Source organism: Nerophis ophidion, linkage group LG09 (assembly GCF_033978795.1).
Source record: "Nerophis ophidion isolate RoL-2023_Sa linkage group LG09, RoL_Noph_v1.0, whole genome shotgun sequence".
Taxonomy (NCBI): Eukaryota; Metazoa; Chordata; class Actinopteri; order Syngnathiformes; family Syngnathidae; genus Nerophis; species Nerophis ophidion.
This window is the reverse complement of record NC_084619.1, coordinates 30,218,540-30,240,196: the sequence shown is the minus strand read 5'-3', so window position 1 is coordinate 30,240,196 and position 21,657 is coordinate 30,218,540. Positions and strand designations below refer to the sequence as shown.

At 38.7% G+C, this 21,657-nt stretch overlaps 1 protein-coding gene across 2 annotated transcripts in view; it reads left to right on the top strand.

Annotated features, from left to right (window-relative positions):
• The window catches only part of LOC133559229 (rab11 family-interacting protein 2), a 74,596-nt gene that overhangs the window by 13,437 nt on the left and 39,502 nt on the right, over positions 1 to 21,657 (top strand). For both annotated transcript variants that reach the window (XM_061910785.1, XM_061910786.1), the window contains exons 3-6: positions 416 to 822; positions 1,980 to 2,316; positions 3,180 to 3,252; positions 10,734 to 10,947. In XM_061910785.1, coding sequence (XP_061766769.1) covers positions 416 to 822; positions 1,980 to 2,316; positions 3,180 to 3,252; positions 10,734 to 10,947 — 1,031 coding nt within the window. The remainder of the gene's footprint in view (positions 1 to 415; positions 823 to 1,979; positions 2,317 to 3,179; positions 3,253 to 10,733; positions 10,948 to 21,657) is intronic.

Sequence of the window (21,657 nt, the reverse complement as noted above, 5' to 3'; positions counted from 1 at the left end):
TCCCAATTGCTTGTCTTTGCATTTCTCAACAAAGGGCAGATTTGTGCAAATGCCATTTTATTTTTCCTCCGAGTGAATGCATAAATCCTATTACTTCCAGTTGAAAATGCGGGGAAGTTAAACGAGTAAGTGCCCAAAAGGAAGCCTGAAATACTTTTATTCAGGAGAAGGCTATTTTTTTATATTATGATTTGCAAAGAATTATGTTTGTCCAAAATGTATCCTCTATAAATGAAATAATTTGAGCTGCTCCGTTGGTGTGTCGCTTTTGGATTAGTCTCCTCAAATTAATCTTGTATCGTTTCCATAAATTCTGCTTTAATGGATATTCAACATGGATGAATCCTGTTCCTTTTTGTATAAATGGCCTCATTTAATACGGAGTAATGCTAAGCTTTTCCCGTTTTCATTTCAGCTGGTATATCCTGAACTCCAAGCCATCAAAGAAAAAAAAAGAGCGAGGACGTATCCAAGTCAACATCAAGTTTATGCGGAACAACATGACAGCCAGTATGTTTGACTTATCCATGAAGGAAAAGCCCCGCTCACCTTTCTCTAAACTTAAGGGGAAAATGAAGGGTCGGAAACATGACAGTGGTTTAGGTGACACTTCGTCAGCCATCCTGCCTCACTCTGCTGCTTACAACTCCGAACTCAATCATCAGCCCACTGCCTCTATACCAAAAGCCAAAACTGATACCAAGCCTAAGAAATCGCTGCTCTCTGGGGCCCATAAACTCTCTGCTGCCCATTCCATGTCAGATCTCATTGGTACCCCCTTTCGCCCCAAACTGGACTCCATGAACTCCATAGAGGAAAGGGGTGAGTAAATATATATTAATAAAAAAATGTTATAGCATGTCATTTGTATTACCGTTGTTCAAAGCTCTCAAAGACTACCTGTTGAGCATGGTAGTTTTAACTTGGCAGTAAGTAATGTGGTCATTAATACATTAGAGACATCTCTAAAATTGCCACTCCCATTTATCTCAAAAGCCCCTAAAAATGTCCAAACTCACATATTTCAAATAAAATGCAGCACTGCATAGTGATGCTGAGATTAGGTGATATAATCAACCATGAAAATCAGTCCACGGCAATTATTTCATTTGAATGTGTTGATTTTCTAACACTCTAACCTTCCCAGGCGCGGCCATCGCTGCCACCCACTGCTCCCCCCACCTCCCAGGGGGTGATTAAGGGTGATGGGTCAAAAGCAGAGAATAATTTTGCCACACCTAGTGTGTGTGTGACAATCAATGGTACTTTAACTTTTTAACTTAATAATACAACAACTACATAAACACTACAATAAGTTATCATATATGTCAGCAGGCAAAGGAAGAGCTTTTAAGCTGTTATAAAAATGCTTGCATTACAATTAATTAATGGTAATACAATTAATCCTTCAAGAGCACGGTGACCAGGCCAGCATATATACCAAAATAATAATTTTGGTATATATCGTGCGCAAGAGGCTGCAATTCATTATTAAGCAGAGTGGACAAATTGATTGATTTTTTTTTTTTCCCGGGTTGTTTAGATCAGTTGACTATTAGAAAAGATTAGCTGTTTGAAAGATAGTTGTTATTGGCAGCACTATCAATGTACAGGTATACTAAGGCCAATAAATCAGTTGTAATGTGATCAAGGCCAGCAGCATCAAACCTTGTCCTTACTTCGCTTGTGTTTATAAAATTGTTGTATTTCCATTTAGAAACCACATTCATCACCAGCGATGGTTTGGGATTTACAAAGGTCACACATAAAAAATGCGACGGAATGTTATGTTGCAAAAATTTAAAAAATCGTAGGACAGCACTAAGTTTGACCAATATGAGAATGAAAAAATATTATATATTCATGTTTTTATTGACCATTTAAAAAGTTGTAACAATACAGATGACATGATAATCAACTCTAGGAATTCAAACATTAATGAGTGATGTAATGCCATTGCCTTTTGGTTCAACATACAGCTGGCCCTCACAGGCGTTCCCAGAGCGAGGTACCAGGCCTCGAAGACAACGAGGCACACGGTGACCCTTTTACTGATATCAGTGACACCCTGCCACAGAAGTATGCCACGCTCCCACGCAACCGCAACCCTTTTGAGGGGGAGCAAGGGCAGCTGTGGGACCGGGCTGAGCGGAAAGAGAAAAAGGAGAAGGTCAGCCTACTAGAACGCATGACTGGAAAGAAGGACGGCCGCAAGACTAGCAATGGGGGTCGCTCTGGCAGTTCTGGAGACCCCAACCCTTTTAGTGGCAATTCACAAGTGCACACTAACCCTTTCAGCTCTACATACAAAACAAGGTACATGACGCGTTTTGTTAGTTGTTTAAAAGACCACTTATGATTTATGTAAAATTGTCAATTTCCTTAAATGCTTAATTCATTCCGGTTCCATGGCCTGTTTCAGCATAGTCGGAGTAGTTATATTATACACTGGAACAATTGTTGTCCATAATTCCTCCCTCAAGAGCGCGGTGACCAGCCAGCCTTTACATCATTGTTAAAGGTGTATGACGAATTGTACATTACACCTGTTATAACTGGTACGTCAAGTCATTCATCCATCCATTGCTACCAGCAAATTTTAATTAACTCTAACAAATACAGTAGGCTCAGCTGATGTAAAATGTTATTTTATACTTAAGTTCAACATCTAATATTTTGTTGATCATATTGAAATACATTTCCTATAGATCTTTCATTCTACCAGTTATTGCTGTTTTCATTGTGCCTGTTGTGTCTTTTCCTTCCTTAAAGAGTAGTGGAGCGCTGCAGTTATATAGTGCTTTATCAGAAAAGAAGGTGTCATTAGTGGCTCTTTAGAGAGCTTTAGCTTGATAACAGAACCCTCTGAGCAATCATAATGCGATCCTCTGCAGTGATAGACCACCCAATTAACCACTTATCTTTATAGGCACAAGTCCATCATCTTTACTGCAGCCTTTGTTATCCAGTAGCTCATTGGTCAGTTGTAATGGGGTGCATTGATACATAGAGGTGGTTTAATATCCATAATTACATGCATTTCGAACATAATCGCAACTGATGTATAATATTCATGCACATCTGCCCCATTCCTTTCATGTATTTAAACCTGCTTGTTATGTACCTGATAGTTATATGCATAACTTATCGATATGTCCTTCTGTTTGTTTACTTTGCAGTGACAAAAAGTCAGTTGGAAATGAAGTCATAACCCCAGGCCAAAGGAGCAGCAACATCGACGGCATGAAACATGTGAGGCAGGGAGCAGAACTTGGCATGTCTAACTACATAATTCCTCCGGTTATTTATTATTATTGCATGGTGTCACTAGTAACAAATTAAAATGGAAGAAGGGACTTCCATTCTATAATGCTGAAGTTTTGTAATTGAGAACATGTCTCATTTGACGCAGCAGCTGGTGACAATGATCCATGAGGCCTAGTCCTAAAAATTCAAATGTGTTATTACACTAATTAGCAGCTGCACACTTTGGTCATCATGTCTGATCTGAATTTGAAGCAGTGTTAAATTGTCGTAAGGTTTGATAGTTTTCTATGTTTTGTACTTTGAGGTTTTGGTTAATAAAATCCATAGAAAAATAGTTTATTTTTTAAAATATTAATATTTGCACATGCTATAATATTCTTTCTACTTAATTATATGAATTGTATAAAATGTTGTCATCCATAACAGAAAAAATTGGTATTTATAGCACAGTAGTAGCTCAAGGGATGCCTAAATGAGAAAGTGAATGCTGATAATGGCTTTCGTCACCTTTCTTAGAGGGTGTTGAGGTCTGTCATTATCCACACATGTGCCCGTGCACATGGTGCAATGGCTTGCAGAAATGGCAGCTCCCATTTCCTCCTCTTCAAGGACCTAATTAACCACATGCAAGAGTGTGGGGTGTGGGGGTAGGGGCGTTAGTGCACAGGATTGAGCTTTCAAATTCTCAAAGTTTAGCTCATTAGAAACAGTAATGATGCAACTCGAGAAGTTTATTCCTTATCTTTTCTTACCTGTGAAGAGGAATAGTCATCATGTCAGTTCATGGTCAAAACTGATGCTCATTTCAATGTACAAACCCCGTTTCCATATGAGTTGGGAAATTGTGTTAGATGTAAATATAAACGGAATACAATGATTTGCAAATCCTTTTCAACCCATTTTCAATTAACGCACTACAAAGACAAGATATTTGATGTTCAAACTCAAACTTTATTTATTTTTTATTTTTTGCAAATAATAATTAACTTAGAAGTTCATGGCTGCAACACATGCCAAAGTAGTTGGGAAAGGGCATGTTCACAACTGTGTTACATCACCTTTTTTTTAACATCACTCAAACGTTTGGGAACTGAGGAAACTAATTGTTGAAGCTTTGAAAGTGCAATTCTTTCCCATTCTGGTTTTATGTAGAGCTGGGGTCTCAAACTCAATTTTCCTAGGGGCCACTGGATGCAGAAACTGGGTGAGGCTGGGCCGCAAGAAAAGATTTCTTAAAAAATCTAACATGCACTTTTTAATGAATTCACCTTCAATGAATGGCTTTCCCGCCCTAGCAACATACATGCCAATCCTCACGATTTTTCCGGGCGACTCCTTAATTTCAGTGCACCTCCCGACAATCTACTGGTGCAACCATTTTCCCGAATGTGTCCCAATTTTCACCCGGCCGACATTATTAAGGGCTGCCGTGACTGCACTGCCTTTAACATCCTCTACAACAGTGGTTCTCAACCTTTTTTCAGTGATGTACCCCTGTGAACATTTTTTTTATTCAAGTACCCCCTAATCAGAGCAAAGCATTTTTGGTTGAAAAAAAGAGATAAAGAAGTAAAATACAGCACTATGTCATCCGTTTTTGATTTATTAAATTGTATAACAAGTGCAAAATATCATCATTTTCTAACTATAAAGCGGACCCACCTAATTTTTGGACATATTTTTTTTAGCAGATGTATTGGCCGCACAAGTCTATAAGCCCCAGGTGTACACATAATACAGAATATTTACACAGGTAGTTGTGCTCATTCACACATTTAACAAAAGACAGTGCCTGCAGCAGTGAGTACCCTTCTGGGGAGGTCAAAGAGCACCAATAAGAATACAAATTAAAGATGCATAGAATGACGTGCATTTTATACAATAAAAACCTACCCATGGGGCGGCATAGCTCGGTTGGTAGAGTGGCTGTGCCAGCAACTTGAGGGTTGCAGGTTCGATTCCCGCTTGTGCCATCCTAGTTACTGCCGTTGTGTCCTTGGGCAAGACACTTTACCCACCTGCTCCCAGTGCCACCCACACTGGTTTAAATGTAACTTAGATATTGGGTGTCACTATGTAAAGCGCTTTGAGTCACTTGAGAAAAAGCGCTATATAAATATAATTCACTTCACTTCACTTCACTACCCGGTGTGTCAGAATGTTCTCAAAGAAGACCCTTATGATACATGTCGGTAGACAATTATCAAAAATATTTTATGCCAACTTTTTTTTGTATTCACAATGGAATTTAAATACAAAACCAGTTCAGTTGGCACATTCTGTAATTCGTAAATAAAAAAATAATACAATGATTTGCAAATCCTATTCAACTTATATTCAATTGAACACACTGTACAGACAATATATTTAATGTTCAAACTGAGAAACTTTATTTTTTTGCAAATAATCATTAACTTAGAATTTAATGGCAGCAACAGATTGCAAAAAAGTTGGCACGGGGGCTTTTTTTTACCATTGTGTTACATGGCCTTTTCTTTTAACAACACTCAGTAAATGTTTGGGAACTGAGGAGACCAATTTTTGACTACGTTATTACACCTCCATACCATCACAGATGCTGGCTTTTGAACTCTGCACCTTTTAACAATCGGGATGTTTCTTCTCTTTGTTCCGGAGAACACGACGTCCACAGTTTCCAAAAAACAATTTGAAATGTGGACTCGTCAGACCACAGAGCAGAGGTTTACCTTGCACTTACAGATGTAGCGACAAACTGTAGTTACTGACAGTGGTTTTGTGAAGTGTTCCTGAGCCCATGTGGTGATATCCGTTATACACAGATGTCAGTGCTTGATGCCTTAGGGATCGAAGGTAACGGGCATTTAATGTTGTTTTTCAGCCTTGCTGTTTACATGCAGTGATTTCTCCAGATTCTCTAGACCAGGGGCCTCAGATATGCGGTCCGCGGGCCATTTGCGGCCCGCAAGACGTTATTTTGCGGCCCCCACCTTAATATGAAAGTTTATTGTTAGTGCGGCCCGCAAGATTTACATGAGTGCCGCTTGACAGTGTTGTGTTATTTGGGTCCAAAATCGCTCTTTCAATGTTCCGGGTTGCCCACTCCTGTTAAGTTAGTGGAAAAGCGGCAAATGAGTGAAAGCGACAGAGACATTGCCATGGAGACGAGGGTTTTCTAATGTGCCTGGCTGCAGTCACACCCCGACACCTGTCCGTCAGTAATAACAGTCCCCAATAACCTAGACCAATTCAAACCGTTATTTGTTTAATTTGCATTGCCTCACACGATGAACACTACATATATTTCTATATGACACCGGATAACACTCCGGGAGCTACCACTTTTTTGCACTCGCTATCCCGGTATTTTGCCGGCTATTAGCCGCCGGCAGCCGTGTTCCTGTCAGGAGCGTCACTAGACCTAATACTGTACTGGGGCACACCTGGGGCACAAATAATTCATGTGAGCGTGCAAAGCGCGCAAGCAAAAAAAATTTTAGCACTTATTTATCATAAAAAATACATAAATAGTGCTTTAAACTATGAAATCATATCAGATAATGTTGTATGGATATTTGATTAACCACCTGAAATTAACTAATGCATTTGACCTACTTGTGCACTTTTTTACTCCAGACTTCTAAACTGCTACTGGTAAAAGCAAAAAGGAAGAGCAATGAATCTTTTTGAAATATTTATTGCAGTAATCATCTGCTAATTTAACATCTACAAAAGTAAAACAAAAATTAAAGCACCCCTACCTCTCTGGGTTCTATTATATTATTTAATTTCCATTGATGGCAATGTGGCTAATCCTATTTCAGATACAGAAAACTATAAAACATACACAAAACAATAAAGCCCCAGTAGTAGAATAAATGAACAACTGTTGTGTGTCTGTTCAGGGAATCATTTTCTGAGAAGTAAACTGTAACGTCTCGTTTTCATTTTTGCAAAGTGGTCAATCACTCTGGACAGACATGGAAATATTACAGTAACTGTTATACAGTTGACCAGTGGTTCCCAACTGGTAGGTCGTGACATAAAAGTGGATTGTGTGTCATTTTCAGTGAGTCGCAGTCAGATGTGTGCATGAAAAAAAAAATTCTAATTGTGGCAACAAAACCAGATATTTTTAGCCATTTTTCTTGTGACTATTAGTGAGTATTTTAACAAAAGGCAAACCGACTAACAAGTTGGAGGAGTACTCAGGACAGACATGGAAATAAAAAATTTTTAAATCTAAATGCGGCAACAAAACTCAATATTTTCAGCCATCTTTCTGAAAACCAATACAGAAATGTTAATTTTTTTTTCTGGAAACAAAACCAGATGCTTTAGCTGTAGCCATTTTTCTGGTGACAAAACAAGATTATTTTAGTCAAAGTCACACCGATTAACAAGACAAGTCGACTGAGCTATTTTTCTGTGAAATAAACTTCCATCCATCCATTTTCTACCGCTTATCTCAGCTACAATCGGGCGGAAGGCGGGGTACACCCTGGACAAGTCGCCACCAAACTTGAAAGATTTAAAAATTTGGCTCACGACTTGATATGGAAAAAAAAAAATTCTTCCTGAAGATAAACCATTTGAGAAGCACTCAACTCACACATGCTTACTTTAAAGCATCATTGATGCAGAACCAGCAGACAATAACCAACATTATGTTTCATGTTCATTGGAAATTCCCCCGACAGCACGTACAGCAAATTAATCTGTTTGTCTTGATACAAGGAATAACGTTTGCTAACTTAGCATCAACTTAAGACAATGATGTTGCCTAGCTAGCTAGGACTTCACTTACATCTATCATTCCTGCTGCTTCTTCCCTGCTGCGGGCAAATAACTTTCTTAAATCCATATAGGAGTTACAGTTTGAGTCAAATCAAAATCAAAATAATGTAATTAACAAATTGTTGTTGGCTAACGTTACCTACCTCAGCAGTGATGCTCATCCTCTCTCTTTCTCTCTCTCAACTGAAGCCTCGATCCACACGTGAATAAATTACCATATTAATTAGCCATGTGCTCATTGTTAGGTGGAGTGAATACAGTAGCAATCAATTACCATACTAAGTAGTATGTGCACTGTTGTCTATATTATGTAGACTTAAAACTGAAGCGTTTTTTTTTTATTGGTGAAATTTTTACTGGGGCACTGCAGATCAACAGTGGGGCACGTGCCCCAGTGAAATCTGTCTGGTGACGCCCCTGGTTCCTGTAGGGAGGAAAAGCAGAACGACACACTTTGCGAAAGTAACATTATTCTCTTTGCGTCGGCTAAATACAATTATATTCCACAACCCCAAACATGTCTTTTTCAAAGCCTGCAGTGAAGAGTAAGGTTTGTGATGAGCAAAGACAATTCCAAGAAAAGTGGGAGATGCAATATTTCTTTGTTGAGCACAGGGGTACCCCGAAGTATCGTATTTGCACAGAGAAAGTTGCGGTGCACAAGGAATACAATTTGAAACGCCATTATACAACTAGACACGCTGAGGAGTATGCAAACATTTTTTTTTTCTAAGAAATCTTTTCTCGCGGCCCAGCCTCACCCAGATTCTGCATCCAGTGGCTCTCAGGTGAATTGAGTTTGAGACCTCTGCTCTAAACCTTTTGATGATATTACGGACCGTTAATGATGAAATCCCTAAAATCCTTGCAGAAGCTCGTTGAGAAATGTTGTTCTTAAACTGTTTGACAATTTGCTCACTTATTTATTCACAAAGTGGTGACACTCGCCCCATCCTTGTTTGTCAATGACTGAGCATTTAGTGGAAGCTGCTTTTATATCCAATCATGGCACCCACCTGATCCCAATTAGCCTGTTCACCTGTGGGATTTTCCAAATAAGTGTTTGATGGGCATTCCTCAACTTTCTCAGTCTTTTTTGCTTCTTGTGTCAGCTTTTTTGTAACATGTTGCCAGCATCAAATTCCAAATCAGCTAAGATTTGCAAAAAATAACATTGTCCAGTTCCAACGTTAAGTATCTTGTCTTTTCAGTCTATTCAATTGAACATAGGTTGAAATTTATTTGCAAATCATTGTATTCTGTTTTTATTTACAATTTACACAACGTGCTAACCTCACTGGTTTTGGATTTTGTAGATTAAAACAATTTGTGTATGTTTTATCAGTCAGTAATGAGTACACAACATTAGGTAGATAACATAAGTACTTTAGTGAGTCTGCCTCAGTAGATATATTTTTGCGAATGAGAAAAACATATTTAAGTAACATCATTAATCATACTTCATTTAGTGACATAAGAATGTAATGTCCATTTACAAGGTTTGTATACAAATTTAGATAGTCAATAGTTATTCACAGCTGCTTTCAATCAAACCCAACTCCATACAACTGTCATTATTTCACTTTGCATCCCTTGATGAAGTGAATAGACACATATTTGTCCATTGTGCTATTTAGATCAGCAGCACAAGTCGCACACTAAAAAGGAGCCAAGTGAAAGATTTACCTGATGCGTCATAGTAATGTCAGAGTTTTAAATGCATTAAACCTTAATGTTAGCGTTATTGACTCTGAATGTTTGATTAATTGGCCTAATGATGTCACGCTTTTTAAACATAATGTCATTGTTTTAGATGGCCAAGTGTGGTATTTTAATTGCATTTTTGTTTCTTTGCAAGTCAGTATCGTTACTTTTACCCTGCACCCGCCCACTCCTCAGTAGCCTTTGTGCTCCTAAAAGTGATAAGGCACCTGGCGAACAGTTCAACACAGTGCCCTTCTGCATTGTCTATACTCAGTAGTCGAGGCATGGGAGTGCAGGATGATAACTGTGGTATTTTAAACAGTCAACCATTTGCCACGCTATCGATTTAGGGGAGGATATTCAGCATTAAGGTGATAAAGTGCTCCCTCATTAAAAATGATTACAGCTACTGTGGTTCTCATGCAATAAGATCCTTGCATAGAATGTCTATGCCGGTGAAATAGTATGGTCTCATTTGAGCAAAAAGGGTAAGAAAATATGTGAGCCAACAAATCATGTCGTTAGAGCTGGTGGTTTTGCAAAATTGTTAAAAAAGTACAATATGGTTTTGTGGCTAAATGAGTAGAGGAAAGGAGTTTTTATTTACATTTCACAGTTACAGTTCACTACACCTTGAACTGGTCACCAGGCAATCACAGGGCTCTAGACAAATAACCACTCTCATTGAGACCATCACTGAACTGGAGCTGAACTTCTGCAGTAAGAGTCACTGCAGGTCAGGGTTTCCATCCATACAATTCATTGACATGTCACTTCTAAGTCTACTATCTTAATGTGTTCCAACTGGCCTTTATTAGCAACACTCAACACAATTTGTCACCTCACTGTGATCTATTTGTCCAGCACTTAAAAGGTAGTCTCATGCTCTAAAGATATATTAATCAATGTCTCTTTGCACGTAGCAGAACAGGTGAGACACCTTTTAGGGGAAATTAAGCAATTTGTGTATTTTCCCTTCTTTCCAGGCAACAACACAAGCAAATATGGCACCCTATAGAAACATGTCTTTTGAAGAAGTGGTGCAGGAACTTATCAAGCATAAAGAAGTGGTAAAAAAGAAAGATGCCCATATCAGGGAGCTGGAAGATTACATAGATGACCTGCTGGTACGTGTCATGGAGGAGACGCCAAGCATACTGCGAACACCCTATGAACCCAAGAAAAAGGCTGGTAAAATGGGTAAGAAGTAGATGAAGGAGCGACACAGGCAATATACTTTGGCAGTCGGTTGTGCATCTTGTGGTGAATTAGGCTTGATCAACTTAAATGAAACTATTATACTGTGCTCATGGTTCCTTCTTCAAATCAGATATTTCCAGTTATAAATTGTTTAAAGCTACCAATGCTATATGCATTTGAGATACTTATAATGACTTAATTGAACACATAGCACATGGCTCCAATTAAGTTTTGTTGTTTGCACTTGTTGCAGACTTAGCCTATATCATTTTCCTAGAATCTCTTCAAGTATGAAAAAAGCCAAATCTGTGTTTACTAGATGCTGTATAAAACAAGTTAATATTGTTTATTAACAGGTGATTGTGATGAATGAGTATGTAACATTTGCGTTTACGCTGTAGCGCACGTCTTAAATCCGCCACATTTAGTCCAGACGGTAACCGTTTACTCCAGAGTTGCTTCCTCGTCATTTTTGCCTATTTTAAATGAACAATTTTAACATTCCTAGCCTTAATTCCAGGGTTGTTTACTTTTAAGTGTGACGACTATCATTCACGACCATTATCTCTCTTTTGTTGTGGGGAATGATTTTACTTATATGAAGTGCAATAATCATCTTTTTGCATCTTGCTTTATATTATGCTGGTAAACTTGTTTTCTCTTTTAGCATGTTTTTGAGTTCATCTTACCATTTCCATTATTCTAATGTATATACAATTCAGTTTGTTATATTTTTACCTGCTTTCATCTCCAATTCAGTGCAACTTACTGATGTGATTGTATTCATGTTACCTACCATAGTTTACCTTTTACTTTACTTACTAGATGCTGACACAGCTCTGTTACATTTGAATACTAATTGTATATATTGCTTAGGTGGATTGCTACTGTATCTGCCTACCCTGACCTTGTCAATGACACTGCTGTTTTAACATTGGTACAAAATGCCTGCTATAAGAAGTGATGTGGCAATATGAATGATGAATCTTTTTGCATTTAAATGCTTCTTTTTTTGGAAAGTACTGTAGTACAGTGTGTGACAGCACTTTTCTTTCTTTTTGTCTCATTAGAAGAGTCCAAAGCAAATCATTTATTTTAATCATGGATTTCCTACATAGTCTGTTAACACTAAATTATTAATATGAACTTGTTTGACTTTGTGACTCATCTTGATGTGAGTGAGGTGCAAAAAGCAGCTGTTGAATCACACTGCTGGTACTGACATTAACAAAACAGTTATCTTACCATATTTTCTTAAATCATCTGTGCTACGTGTTGAAAAGTTATCTTTAGGTTTGCTTTTTATTCTTTTGAGAGAAATCAGCTGCATCCTACAGTGTTAAAGCCTGTGTTATTCCTAATGTGACTCTCTTACATCCAAAGTTACATATGTGCAGTTTATTAACTCTCTGCTATAAATAGTATCATCATTCCTGATACCTGTTCAACCACTTTGCCCTTTATGATACAAAATGATCAGGGAAATCACTTGATTAATTACCCTTGCTGCCATCAAGTAGTTATTTTTGCAAGAAGGTACGTGGTTTTGTACCTAAAGCCAAACTTTTTTCTCGAGAATGTATTTTGGTTGGAATCCAAGATTGTTTCATGTGTAAAGATGTCAAACCAACAACGTCATTGACCCTTCCTTGCTTTTCTGTTATGTCACCGTTCCAAAGAAATAATTTAATCTAATAAATTTGTTTTTTTTTACCTCCACAACTGTTGGACAGGCAAAGAAGACGCTTACAACTATGTTGCATGTTTATACTCCAGGTGTAATGAAGGAGCATTTTGTGAGTAGATTAGTCCATTTTTGCATGAATACTGTACTACTTATGTAGATAAAAATTTGTTTTTCCTTTCTGGAAAATGATCACTGATTGCCTTCTAACATGTGCTTAAGTGTGACCTTACTGGCGTTACATTCTTGACCTACTATTTTTTCAAAGTGTACTTGGTAGCTGTTTAAAAGTAACTTATGTTGGTTGGTAACCATCCTTGTCTACCCTCAAAATGTTCACCTACTGTTTATGTCGTTTCTTGTAAATTTTTATTTAAAAAAAAAAAAAGGTAGAGCAGCAATGTAAGAGGGAAACAGTGCAACACATGGGCCAGCAGTAGGCAGGCAGAAGTAGATTGTAATGGAAATGATAGTGAAAAAGATCAGAATTTCTCTTTTTTCACAAATGTTCCTTATTTACAAGTGCATATGTTGACAGGTATGATTAGAATGAAACGCTCGTTGAAATAATAGTCTATCTTTGTTGTTGGGCTTGAAAATATTTTCTTTGGCGATTTACAAGTGCACATTTTTATTATAGATCTGGAGACGGAAACTTGATGCTCCGGAACTGACATTGTTCTCCAAATAGGGCGCTTTCACAGCCAAATATGGTTTTGTAGGCCTAATAAATCAATAGAGTTCTATCAGCGTGATATAAAACACCATATAATTTATGCTCATTCCCACTAGGTGCCTGCAGAGTGGAGCATATCTTACTAAAATGATGAACTAGTAATATTAAAGATGAGATGCATTTAACATATTTCCACCCTAAGGAGATTTAATTTACACAAACACAAAAAAGATGAGTGATTTGTGGAAATAACTGTGGTTTTTGTGTTGTCTTTTAGCTTCATTGCAACATTTGCATTATGTTGTCAGATAATTTGGTGCTTTGGTATTTGTCAGACAGCAACATGTAAATCTAAAACGAAAAGCATTTTCAAATCATTTTTCAAGCACAAAAGTGAAAGGGAAGTGACTATCCTCATTATACTTCTTTGCTGCCTCTTTGCATAATGTTTATCGTTCAGTCAATGCTGCTGTTTGAATATGCAAAGCACTGAATACGCTTGAAGGTAATATTCCCTACAAAATATGGTTATGGCCGTCTGTCTGATTGTTGTGTGGAATCATTGCGTGTGAATATATCCCACAAGGTAATGTAAAGCTTCTGATCATTCCCATAATTATTTTCTTGCAGTATTCTTGCGCCACATTGCTTAACAATGTTTATAATGCATTACAGTTCAAGAATGAAATATGACCGTCTTTGACAAACCATTACAGTTACGCACATAAATAGATGAGTTCATCAAATGGTACTTCAGGGTTCTTATGTATTTAAGGTCTTCCGTTTAGTTCATTCACATGCCTTGAAGTGTAAATGACCCAACTATTTAATCAGTGTGCTGTCATCACATCTGCATGTTTATCATCAACAATTTTTTACTATTCACCGTCATATTTCCCATTAATTTTCTCAAGTAAGTACTAGTAAATGTTCCTTCTTGAAAGGTTGGAAGTTGACTGACTTATATTACATTAATATTTGCCTTCTGTGGCCAGTTTGAGGTTTTTAAACCAGAATATTTGGGAGCAAGGTTGACTTTCGTGCAAGGAGGATTTGATTATGTTTAAGGTATAATTCAGACATGATGACTATGTCAAGTGCCAATAAAAACACTCAAACTAAATAATGCTTACATGTGTTTGATGATTAAACGAATGCAAAGAACATGTTACTAATCATGTTGTAATTGAATTCCAAGGGTAATTTGAATATTGCTTAAAAGGCACAATCAAGACTGTATTGTCCTTCTGAATAAACTCACTCAAAATTCTGCTGACTCACTGCTCTTTCTTTTGTGTCATTCCTGTCAAACTGTTCATTTTCCAAATTTGATTCATCACACTTTAAATTTTTTTATTAATTGTGATTCCAATTGTCAGGAGCAGGTCCTGACTGTTCTCGGTGCATTTGGACCTGGAGTCTATCTTGTGGTTGCTGGAGAGCATCCCTACTGAAGATTCTGTAGTTCTTCTTGGAGTTTTGTATGCCCATGTTGGCAACAACGGTATGACCTTGCTGGGTGCGATTGGGAGGAATAGCCTACCCAAATTAAACCTCTGCGGTGCTATGTTATCAGACTTCTGTGCTAACCACGGTTTGGCCATAATATCCTGATCATGTTTGAACAATACTTTAAGACCCTTCTCAACCCAATTGACACACTTTCTTTAGGAGATGCAGATTCTGAGGATACAAATGCAGATGTGTCCATCATTGTGGCTGACATTGCTGAAGTGGTCCATAAACTCCTCAGTGGCAAGGCGAGTTTATCCCTTAATTCCTAAAGACCCTGGATGTTATAGGACTGTTTTAGATGACCCATCTCTAAAACATTGCACAGAAGTCGGGACCAGTACATGTGGATTGATGTCGTGGTCCCACTTTTCAAGGAACGTCACCAGAGGGTATTGGCACTACAAGAGGATCACACTCCTCAGCCTCCCTGTGAAAGTCTATTACAAAGTACTGGAGGGAAGGGCAAGACCGTTAGTCAAACCTCAGCTACAGGTGGTACAGTTTTCGTCCAGCAGTAAGTTGAGCACGTTCACTGTGAACATTGGACTAGGCCAAGGCTGCCCTTCTATACTGGTTCTGTTCATACTTTTTATTGACAGAAAAGGCATTGAGGGTGTTCAGTTTGAGAGCCTTAAGATCTCATCTCTGCTATCTGCGGATGATATGGTTCAGATGGCCTCACAAAGCCGTGACCTCCAGCGCTTGCTGAGGCGGTTCATAGTTGAGTGTGAAGCTTCTGAGAGGAGACTTGGCACCTTCAAAACCAAGGCCATAGTTCTCAGCTGGCTTAAGGCGGATTGCAGCCATTGGTTAGGGAGCAGAGGAGGAGTAGCTCAGGATCTTGTACATGAGCGAGGGAATGAGGGAGCGTGATATCGACAGGTGAAACGGTGCAGCTTCTGCAGTAGTAGGCCCTTTTCCACCTGTAGTTCCTGGAACTAGAGGTTCCTGTAGAAGTGTGTGGTTTGTGTTTCCGCCACATTTTACAGTTCAGGGTAGTTGACTCCGAGTGCTTTACCATATTTCTACACTCATACCATGCAAATAAAAAGACAATATTAGGTCATAGTTATTTCACTAAAAAGCAAGTAAATTAAATACAAAGCAATAATATACAAAACCATATGACTTAAAAAATAAAGTGTACCAAATTGTTAATGAAAAGTCAGGCCTTAGTCCGCAATGTCCAACACTCAGAAAGTCGTCTTCTCAGTAAATGATGAATTAATGAGGGTCGGGTGGTTCCTTATGGTCCATTTCCGCTTTAAATAATATATAAGTAGTAAATTTCAGGGTTCATATCATGCCGACAACACCAACACATAGGCGTTAGCGTTAGCCTATTAGCATTAGCATTCTATTTACACGGGTTGAGGCTAATAACTACACAGAGTGTCACTGACTGATTTTACAACATGTAATTAGGTAAATAGTTTATAATTTGAGCCATTTACCTTCACTCCACTTGTGTACTACCTCCTTTATTTCACATTTACACTACAAAGTCAGAAGAGTAAGCACGTGAGGTTGTTGCTTCGAGACCAGCTTCATACTCCTCTGTAAATACAGTATGTTTAAAAGAGCCCTTACACTTCTCATAGCTTTGTGAATCGAAATGAAGTTTGTAAAAATAATAACATTAAACTGCATACAGTTTAAAGACTAAAGCTGAGTAAAAACACTGCAATGAAGTATACTTTTTTAAATTTCTTTTCATTGTCACGTTTTGTTGTAATAGAAATACACAAGAAATAATCAAGTCATCCTCGTATACTCTGTACTGGCGGTCGTGTGTTTGAAAAATATACGTTTTAGGAACGCCCCCAACATTGTTCAACAAATAAGCGACAGCAGAGCCCGCCCCTGAGAATGTTCAGGGTAGCTTTGAAAAGTCACAAATAGCTAGGAGGAACTCCAAAAGATTCCAGAAGAACTACAAACCCCGTTTCCATATGAGTTGGGAAATTGTATTAGATGTAAATATAAACGGAATGCAATGATTTGCAAATCATTTTCAACCCATATTCAGTTGAATATGCTACAAAGACAACATATTTGATGTTCAAACTGATAAACATTTTTTTTTTTTTTTGCAAATAATCATTAACTTTAGAATTTGATGGCAGCAACACGTGACAAAGAAGTTGAGAAAAGTGGCAATAAATACTGATAAAGATGAGAAATGCTCATCAAACATTTATTTAGAACATCCCACAGGAGTGCAGGCTATTTGGGAATAGGTGGGTGCCATGATTGGGTATAAAAACAGCTTCCCAAAAAATGCTCAGTCTTTCACAAGAAAGGATGGGGCGAGGTACACCCCTTTGTTCACAACTGCGTGAGCAAATTGTCAAACAGTTTAAGAACAACATTTCTCAAAGTGCAATTGCAAGAAATACAGGGATTTCAACATCTACGGTCCATACTATCATTGAAAAGTTCAGAGAATCTGGAGAAATCACTCCACGTAAGCGGCATGGCCAGAAACCAACATTGAATGACCGTGACCTTCGATCCCTCAGACGGCACTGTATAAAAAACTGACATCAATCTCTAAAGGATATCACCACATGGGCTCAGGAACATTTCAGAAAACTACTGTCACTAAATACAGTTTGTTGCTACATCTGTAAGTGCAAGATAAAGCTCTACTAAAGCGAAAAGCATTTATCAACAACATCCAGAAACGCCGCTGGCTTCTCTGGGCCCGAGATCATCTTAGATGGACTGATGCAAAGTGGAAAAGTGTTCTGTGGTCTGACGAGTCCACATTGCAAATTGTTTTTGGAAATATTTGACATCGTGTCATCCGGACCAAAGGCGAAAATAACCATCCAGACTGTTATCGACGCAAAGTTCAAAAGCCAGCATCTGTGATGGTATGGGGGTGCATTAGTGCCGAAGGCGTGGGTAACTTACACATCTGTGAAGGCACCATTAATACTGAAAGGTACATACAGGTTTTGGAACAATATATGCTGCCATCTAAGCGCCGTCTTTTTCATGGACGACCCTGTTTATTTCAGCAAGACAATGCCAAGCCACATTCAGCACGTGTTACAACAGCGTGGCTTCGTACTTTCCTGGCCCGCCTGCAGTCCAGACCTGTCTCCCATCGAAAATGTGTGACACATTAGAAGCCTAAAATACGACAGCGGAGACCCTGAACTGTTGAACGACTGAAGCTCTACATAAAACAAGAAAGGGAAAGAATTCCACTTTCAAAGCTTCAACAATTAGTTTCCTCAGTTCCCAAACGTTTATTGAGTGTTGTTAAAAGTAAAGGTGATGTAACACGGTGGTGAACATGCCATTTCCCAACTACTTTGGCACGTGTTGCAGCCATGAAATTCTAAGTTAATTATTAATTGGAAAGTAAAAAGTTTATGAGTTTGAAAATAAAATATCTTGTCTTTGTAGTACATTCAATTGAATATGGGTTGAAATAGATTTGCAAATCATTGTATTCCGTTTATATTTACATCCAACACATTTTCCCAACTAATATGGAAACGGGGTTTGTACATCGACCAAGGTAGTTTTTGGTGGAAACACGGGGGATAACTTAAAGTAAGTGGGAAAGTTCCTGAAAAAGTTATTGAGGTAGAAAACGGCCAATTGGCTGGAAGAACAGTTAGACATTTACTATCTACTATCCATACCCCTACCTATGTTCACCAGTTTTGGGAAGTGACTGAAAGAGCAAAATCACGGGTACACGCGGCCGAATTGAATGCCCTCATTTGCAGGGTGGTTGGGTGACTAAAATGACCGAGCGGGGAGCTCGATCATCCTTGAGGAGCTGTTCTTCATTTCCAGAGGAACCATTTGAGGTGGGAATCTTGTCCAGATGCCTCTAAGACATATTGTCGGTAAGGTGTTCCAGGCATGTCTAAGCCGGAAGGGGACCTGGGTTACCCTTGGACATTGGCGGGATTATGTCTTACAGCTGGCCTGCGAACACCTCTGTGTTTCTCCAGTGGACCTGCAACAGATGTCCTGAGACCGAGAAGTCTGGGTCTCCCCGAAAAAACAGACCTAGGATAAATGAAAGAACATGGATCGAATATTTGCATTGAAATACTTGTTTGTATTTAAATTAAATGTTAAAAAAAAGACAACAATATTTTGACCTACTGTAAATGCAATTGTATTGACAATTTTATACACAATTTTTAAAAATATTCATTTATTTGGCTAAAATTTTGAAACAGTTTTTTTCTACACTGAAATTTACCAGTGAGCTCACCCGTCATTGACTCCTTACTAATCTTTGCACCGACTCCATGCCACCTTCCAGGTAACAATGTGCGGTTAAAGTAAAAGAGCATGTGCAATCGAAATAAAATGTGAGTTAGTGGGCGGCCGAGGGTGAAGTCGGCTCTCTTGGTTGCTTTGTTGGGTCTGCTTCTGTCTCTGGCCATGCTCCCCCCACCCTAGCAGACGGTGGCTTGGAAAACCGCAGAGGCCACCACTGGGTATATGTTGTTTTTTTTTTTTTCTGGACCCCCTCTCCAGGGCGCAGGCTTAGGCCATGACTACACTAAGTCGTTTAACCCTTTAAAGAATAATCATTTAGCCTAAGCCTCGTTTCAGCCACACTAAACCAGCGTTTCAGGTCCCCCACCTCAGGAAAATGTTTACACGGGTAAGTCAGCCGTGTGATTCTTGAATCTCCGGCACTTAGCTTAGTATGGGCTCATTAATCATTTACAAAGTGAGTTTGGACAGGAAGTGAGGCCAGAAAGACCCCGCCCACACAGGAAGAGACCTCTTAAAGAACGCGCCATAGTCAGCTTCATAACAAAGATGGAGTTGAATCATTCAGACATGCTCGTGTTTCTCCTTCTATGTGTACAGGTGCTTTCGGAAATCACAAATCAATACCTTAAGAAAAGGCAACAGGTGATTGCAGCTATTTCGGATACAACACATCTACAATAGGGCCCCACAGCACACTGGATTCTAGTTAATTGAAATACCACACCATTGGATATTGTTCAAAGGAGATACATTTTAATTTAACAATCCTGCACACAAAACAGAGCAAACAAATTGAAAATGCAAAGCAAACTATTTACAATATAGATCTTTTAAATAATAACTTCACAGTGAAGTAAAGTCACCTACTGCAGAGTTTGGAGCACATGGACGCTCCGGTGGATTTAAAAATGTTTTTTGCACATGCGTACTAAGTGGCATTGCGCCCGCGGACGGAGGGGGCCAGGAGTCTTAAACGGTGGCATTGTTGTGTGTGGACAACAAGGTTAGGTGTTATTAACCCTGGATAAAATTATCCAGTTTATTGTAAACAGGGCCTCAGACTGAATTTTTTCCCCCCACCAATCCCCCAGCGTTTACCTGTTTCTCACCTTTTTTATAAGGTGCGCCGAAAGTTGGCAGACCCGTCAGCGATCCTGTTCGGTCTCCCTGCAATGTTTGTCTGCTCTTGAATGGGATTGTGCTGAAAAAAAATAATCTCCCCTCGGGGATTATTAAAGTATTTCTGATTGGATACATGATTAATGCACAATTTTTATTGGGATTCAGCTCTATTTCAAATACAAAACAAATCATTAAACTATGCATAACATTCTGTATTTAGTGATTAATTGTACAGCAAATGTATGCATTTCTTCCAAGTGTCTTTTTATCTTATAGGGATTCATCCCCATTACGCTGGTAATTAAATGACTATTAGCTTTTTTTAATCATGTTTTTTGTCAATAACGTATCTCTCCTTTCCATGAGCAGGCTCTTCATTTTGTTCTTGAGGAATTCCCATGCCTCTACTGCTGAGGCCCCGCATTGTAAATGCTTTTTAACCCCCCCCCCCCCCCCTCTCATTTGCCTATGTGTATAACGAGCCCGTGCCGTAGAAAAGTGACGGAAAACACTTGTGTTGTTTATCGTCTTACGCTTTTGTCGCCGGCTTTGCTCGCCACCTAGCAGGTTAAAACCGTGCCCTCTCTCCTGTTACCCCAATTATTAAAGTATGGCAGCTGCTGCAGAAACAAATGTTACCTGAGGAAACCAGGAAGACATACAGTAGGGCAAAAAAGTATTTAGTCAGCCACTGATAGTGCAAGTTGTCCCACTTAAAATGATGACAGAGGTCTGTAATTTTCATCATAGGTACACTTCAACTGTGAGAGACAATGTGAAAAAAAATCCAGGAATTCACATTGTAGGAATTTTAAAGAATCTATTTATAAATTATGGTGGAAAATAAGTATTTGGTCTACTATTCAAAGCTCTCACTGATGGAAGGAGGTTTTGGCTCAAAATCTCACGATAAATGGCCCCATTCATTCTTTCCTTAACGGATCAATCGTCCTGTCCCCTTAGCAGAAAAACAGCCCCGAAGCATGATGTAGGTATGGTGTTCTTAGGATGCAACTAAGTATTCTTCTTCCTCCAAACACGACGAGTTGAGTTTATACCAAAAAGTTCTGTTTTGGTTTCATCCGACCACATGTTATTTTCCCAATCCTCTGCTGTATCATCCATGTATCCATTTTGGTATAAACTCAACCCGTCGTGTTTGGAGGAAGAAGAATACTGCGTTGCATCCCAAGAACACCATACCTACTGTGAAGCATGGGGGTGGAAACATCATGCTTTGGGGCTGTTTTTCTGCTAAGGGGACAGGACGATTGATCCGTGTTAAGGAAAGAATGAATGGGGCCACGTATCATGAGATTTTGAGCCAAAACCTCCTTCCATCAGTGAGAGCTTTGAATGGTTGACCAAATACTTATTTTCCACCATAATTTACAAATAAATTCTTTGAAAATCCTACAATGTGAATTCCTGGATTTTTTTTCACATTCTG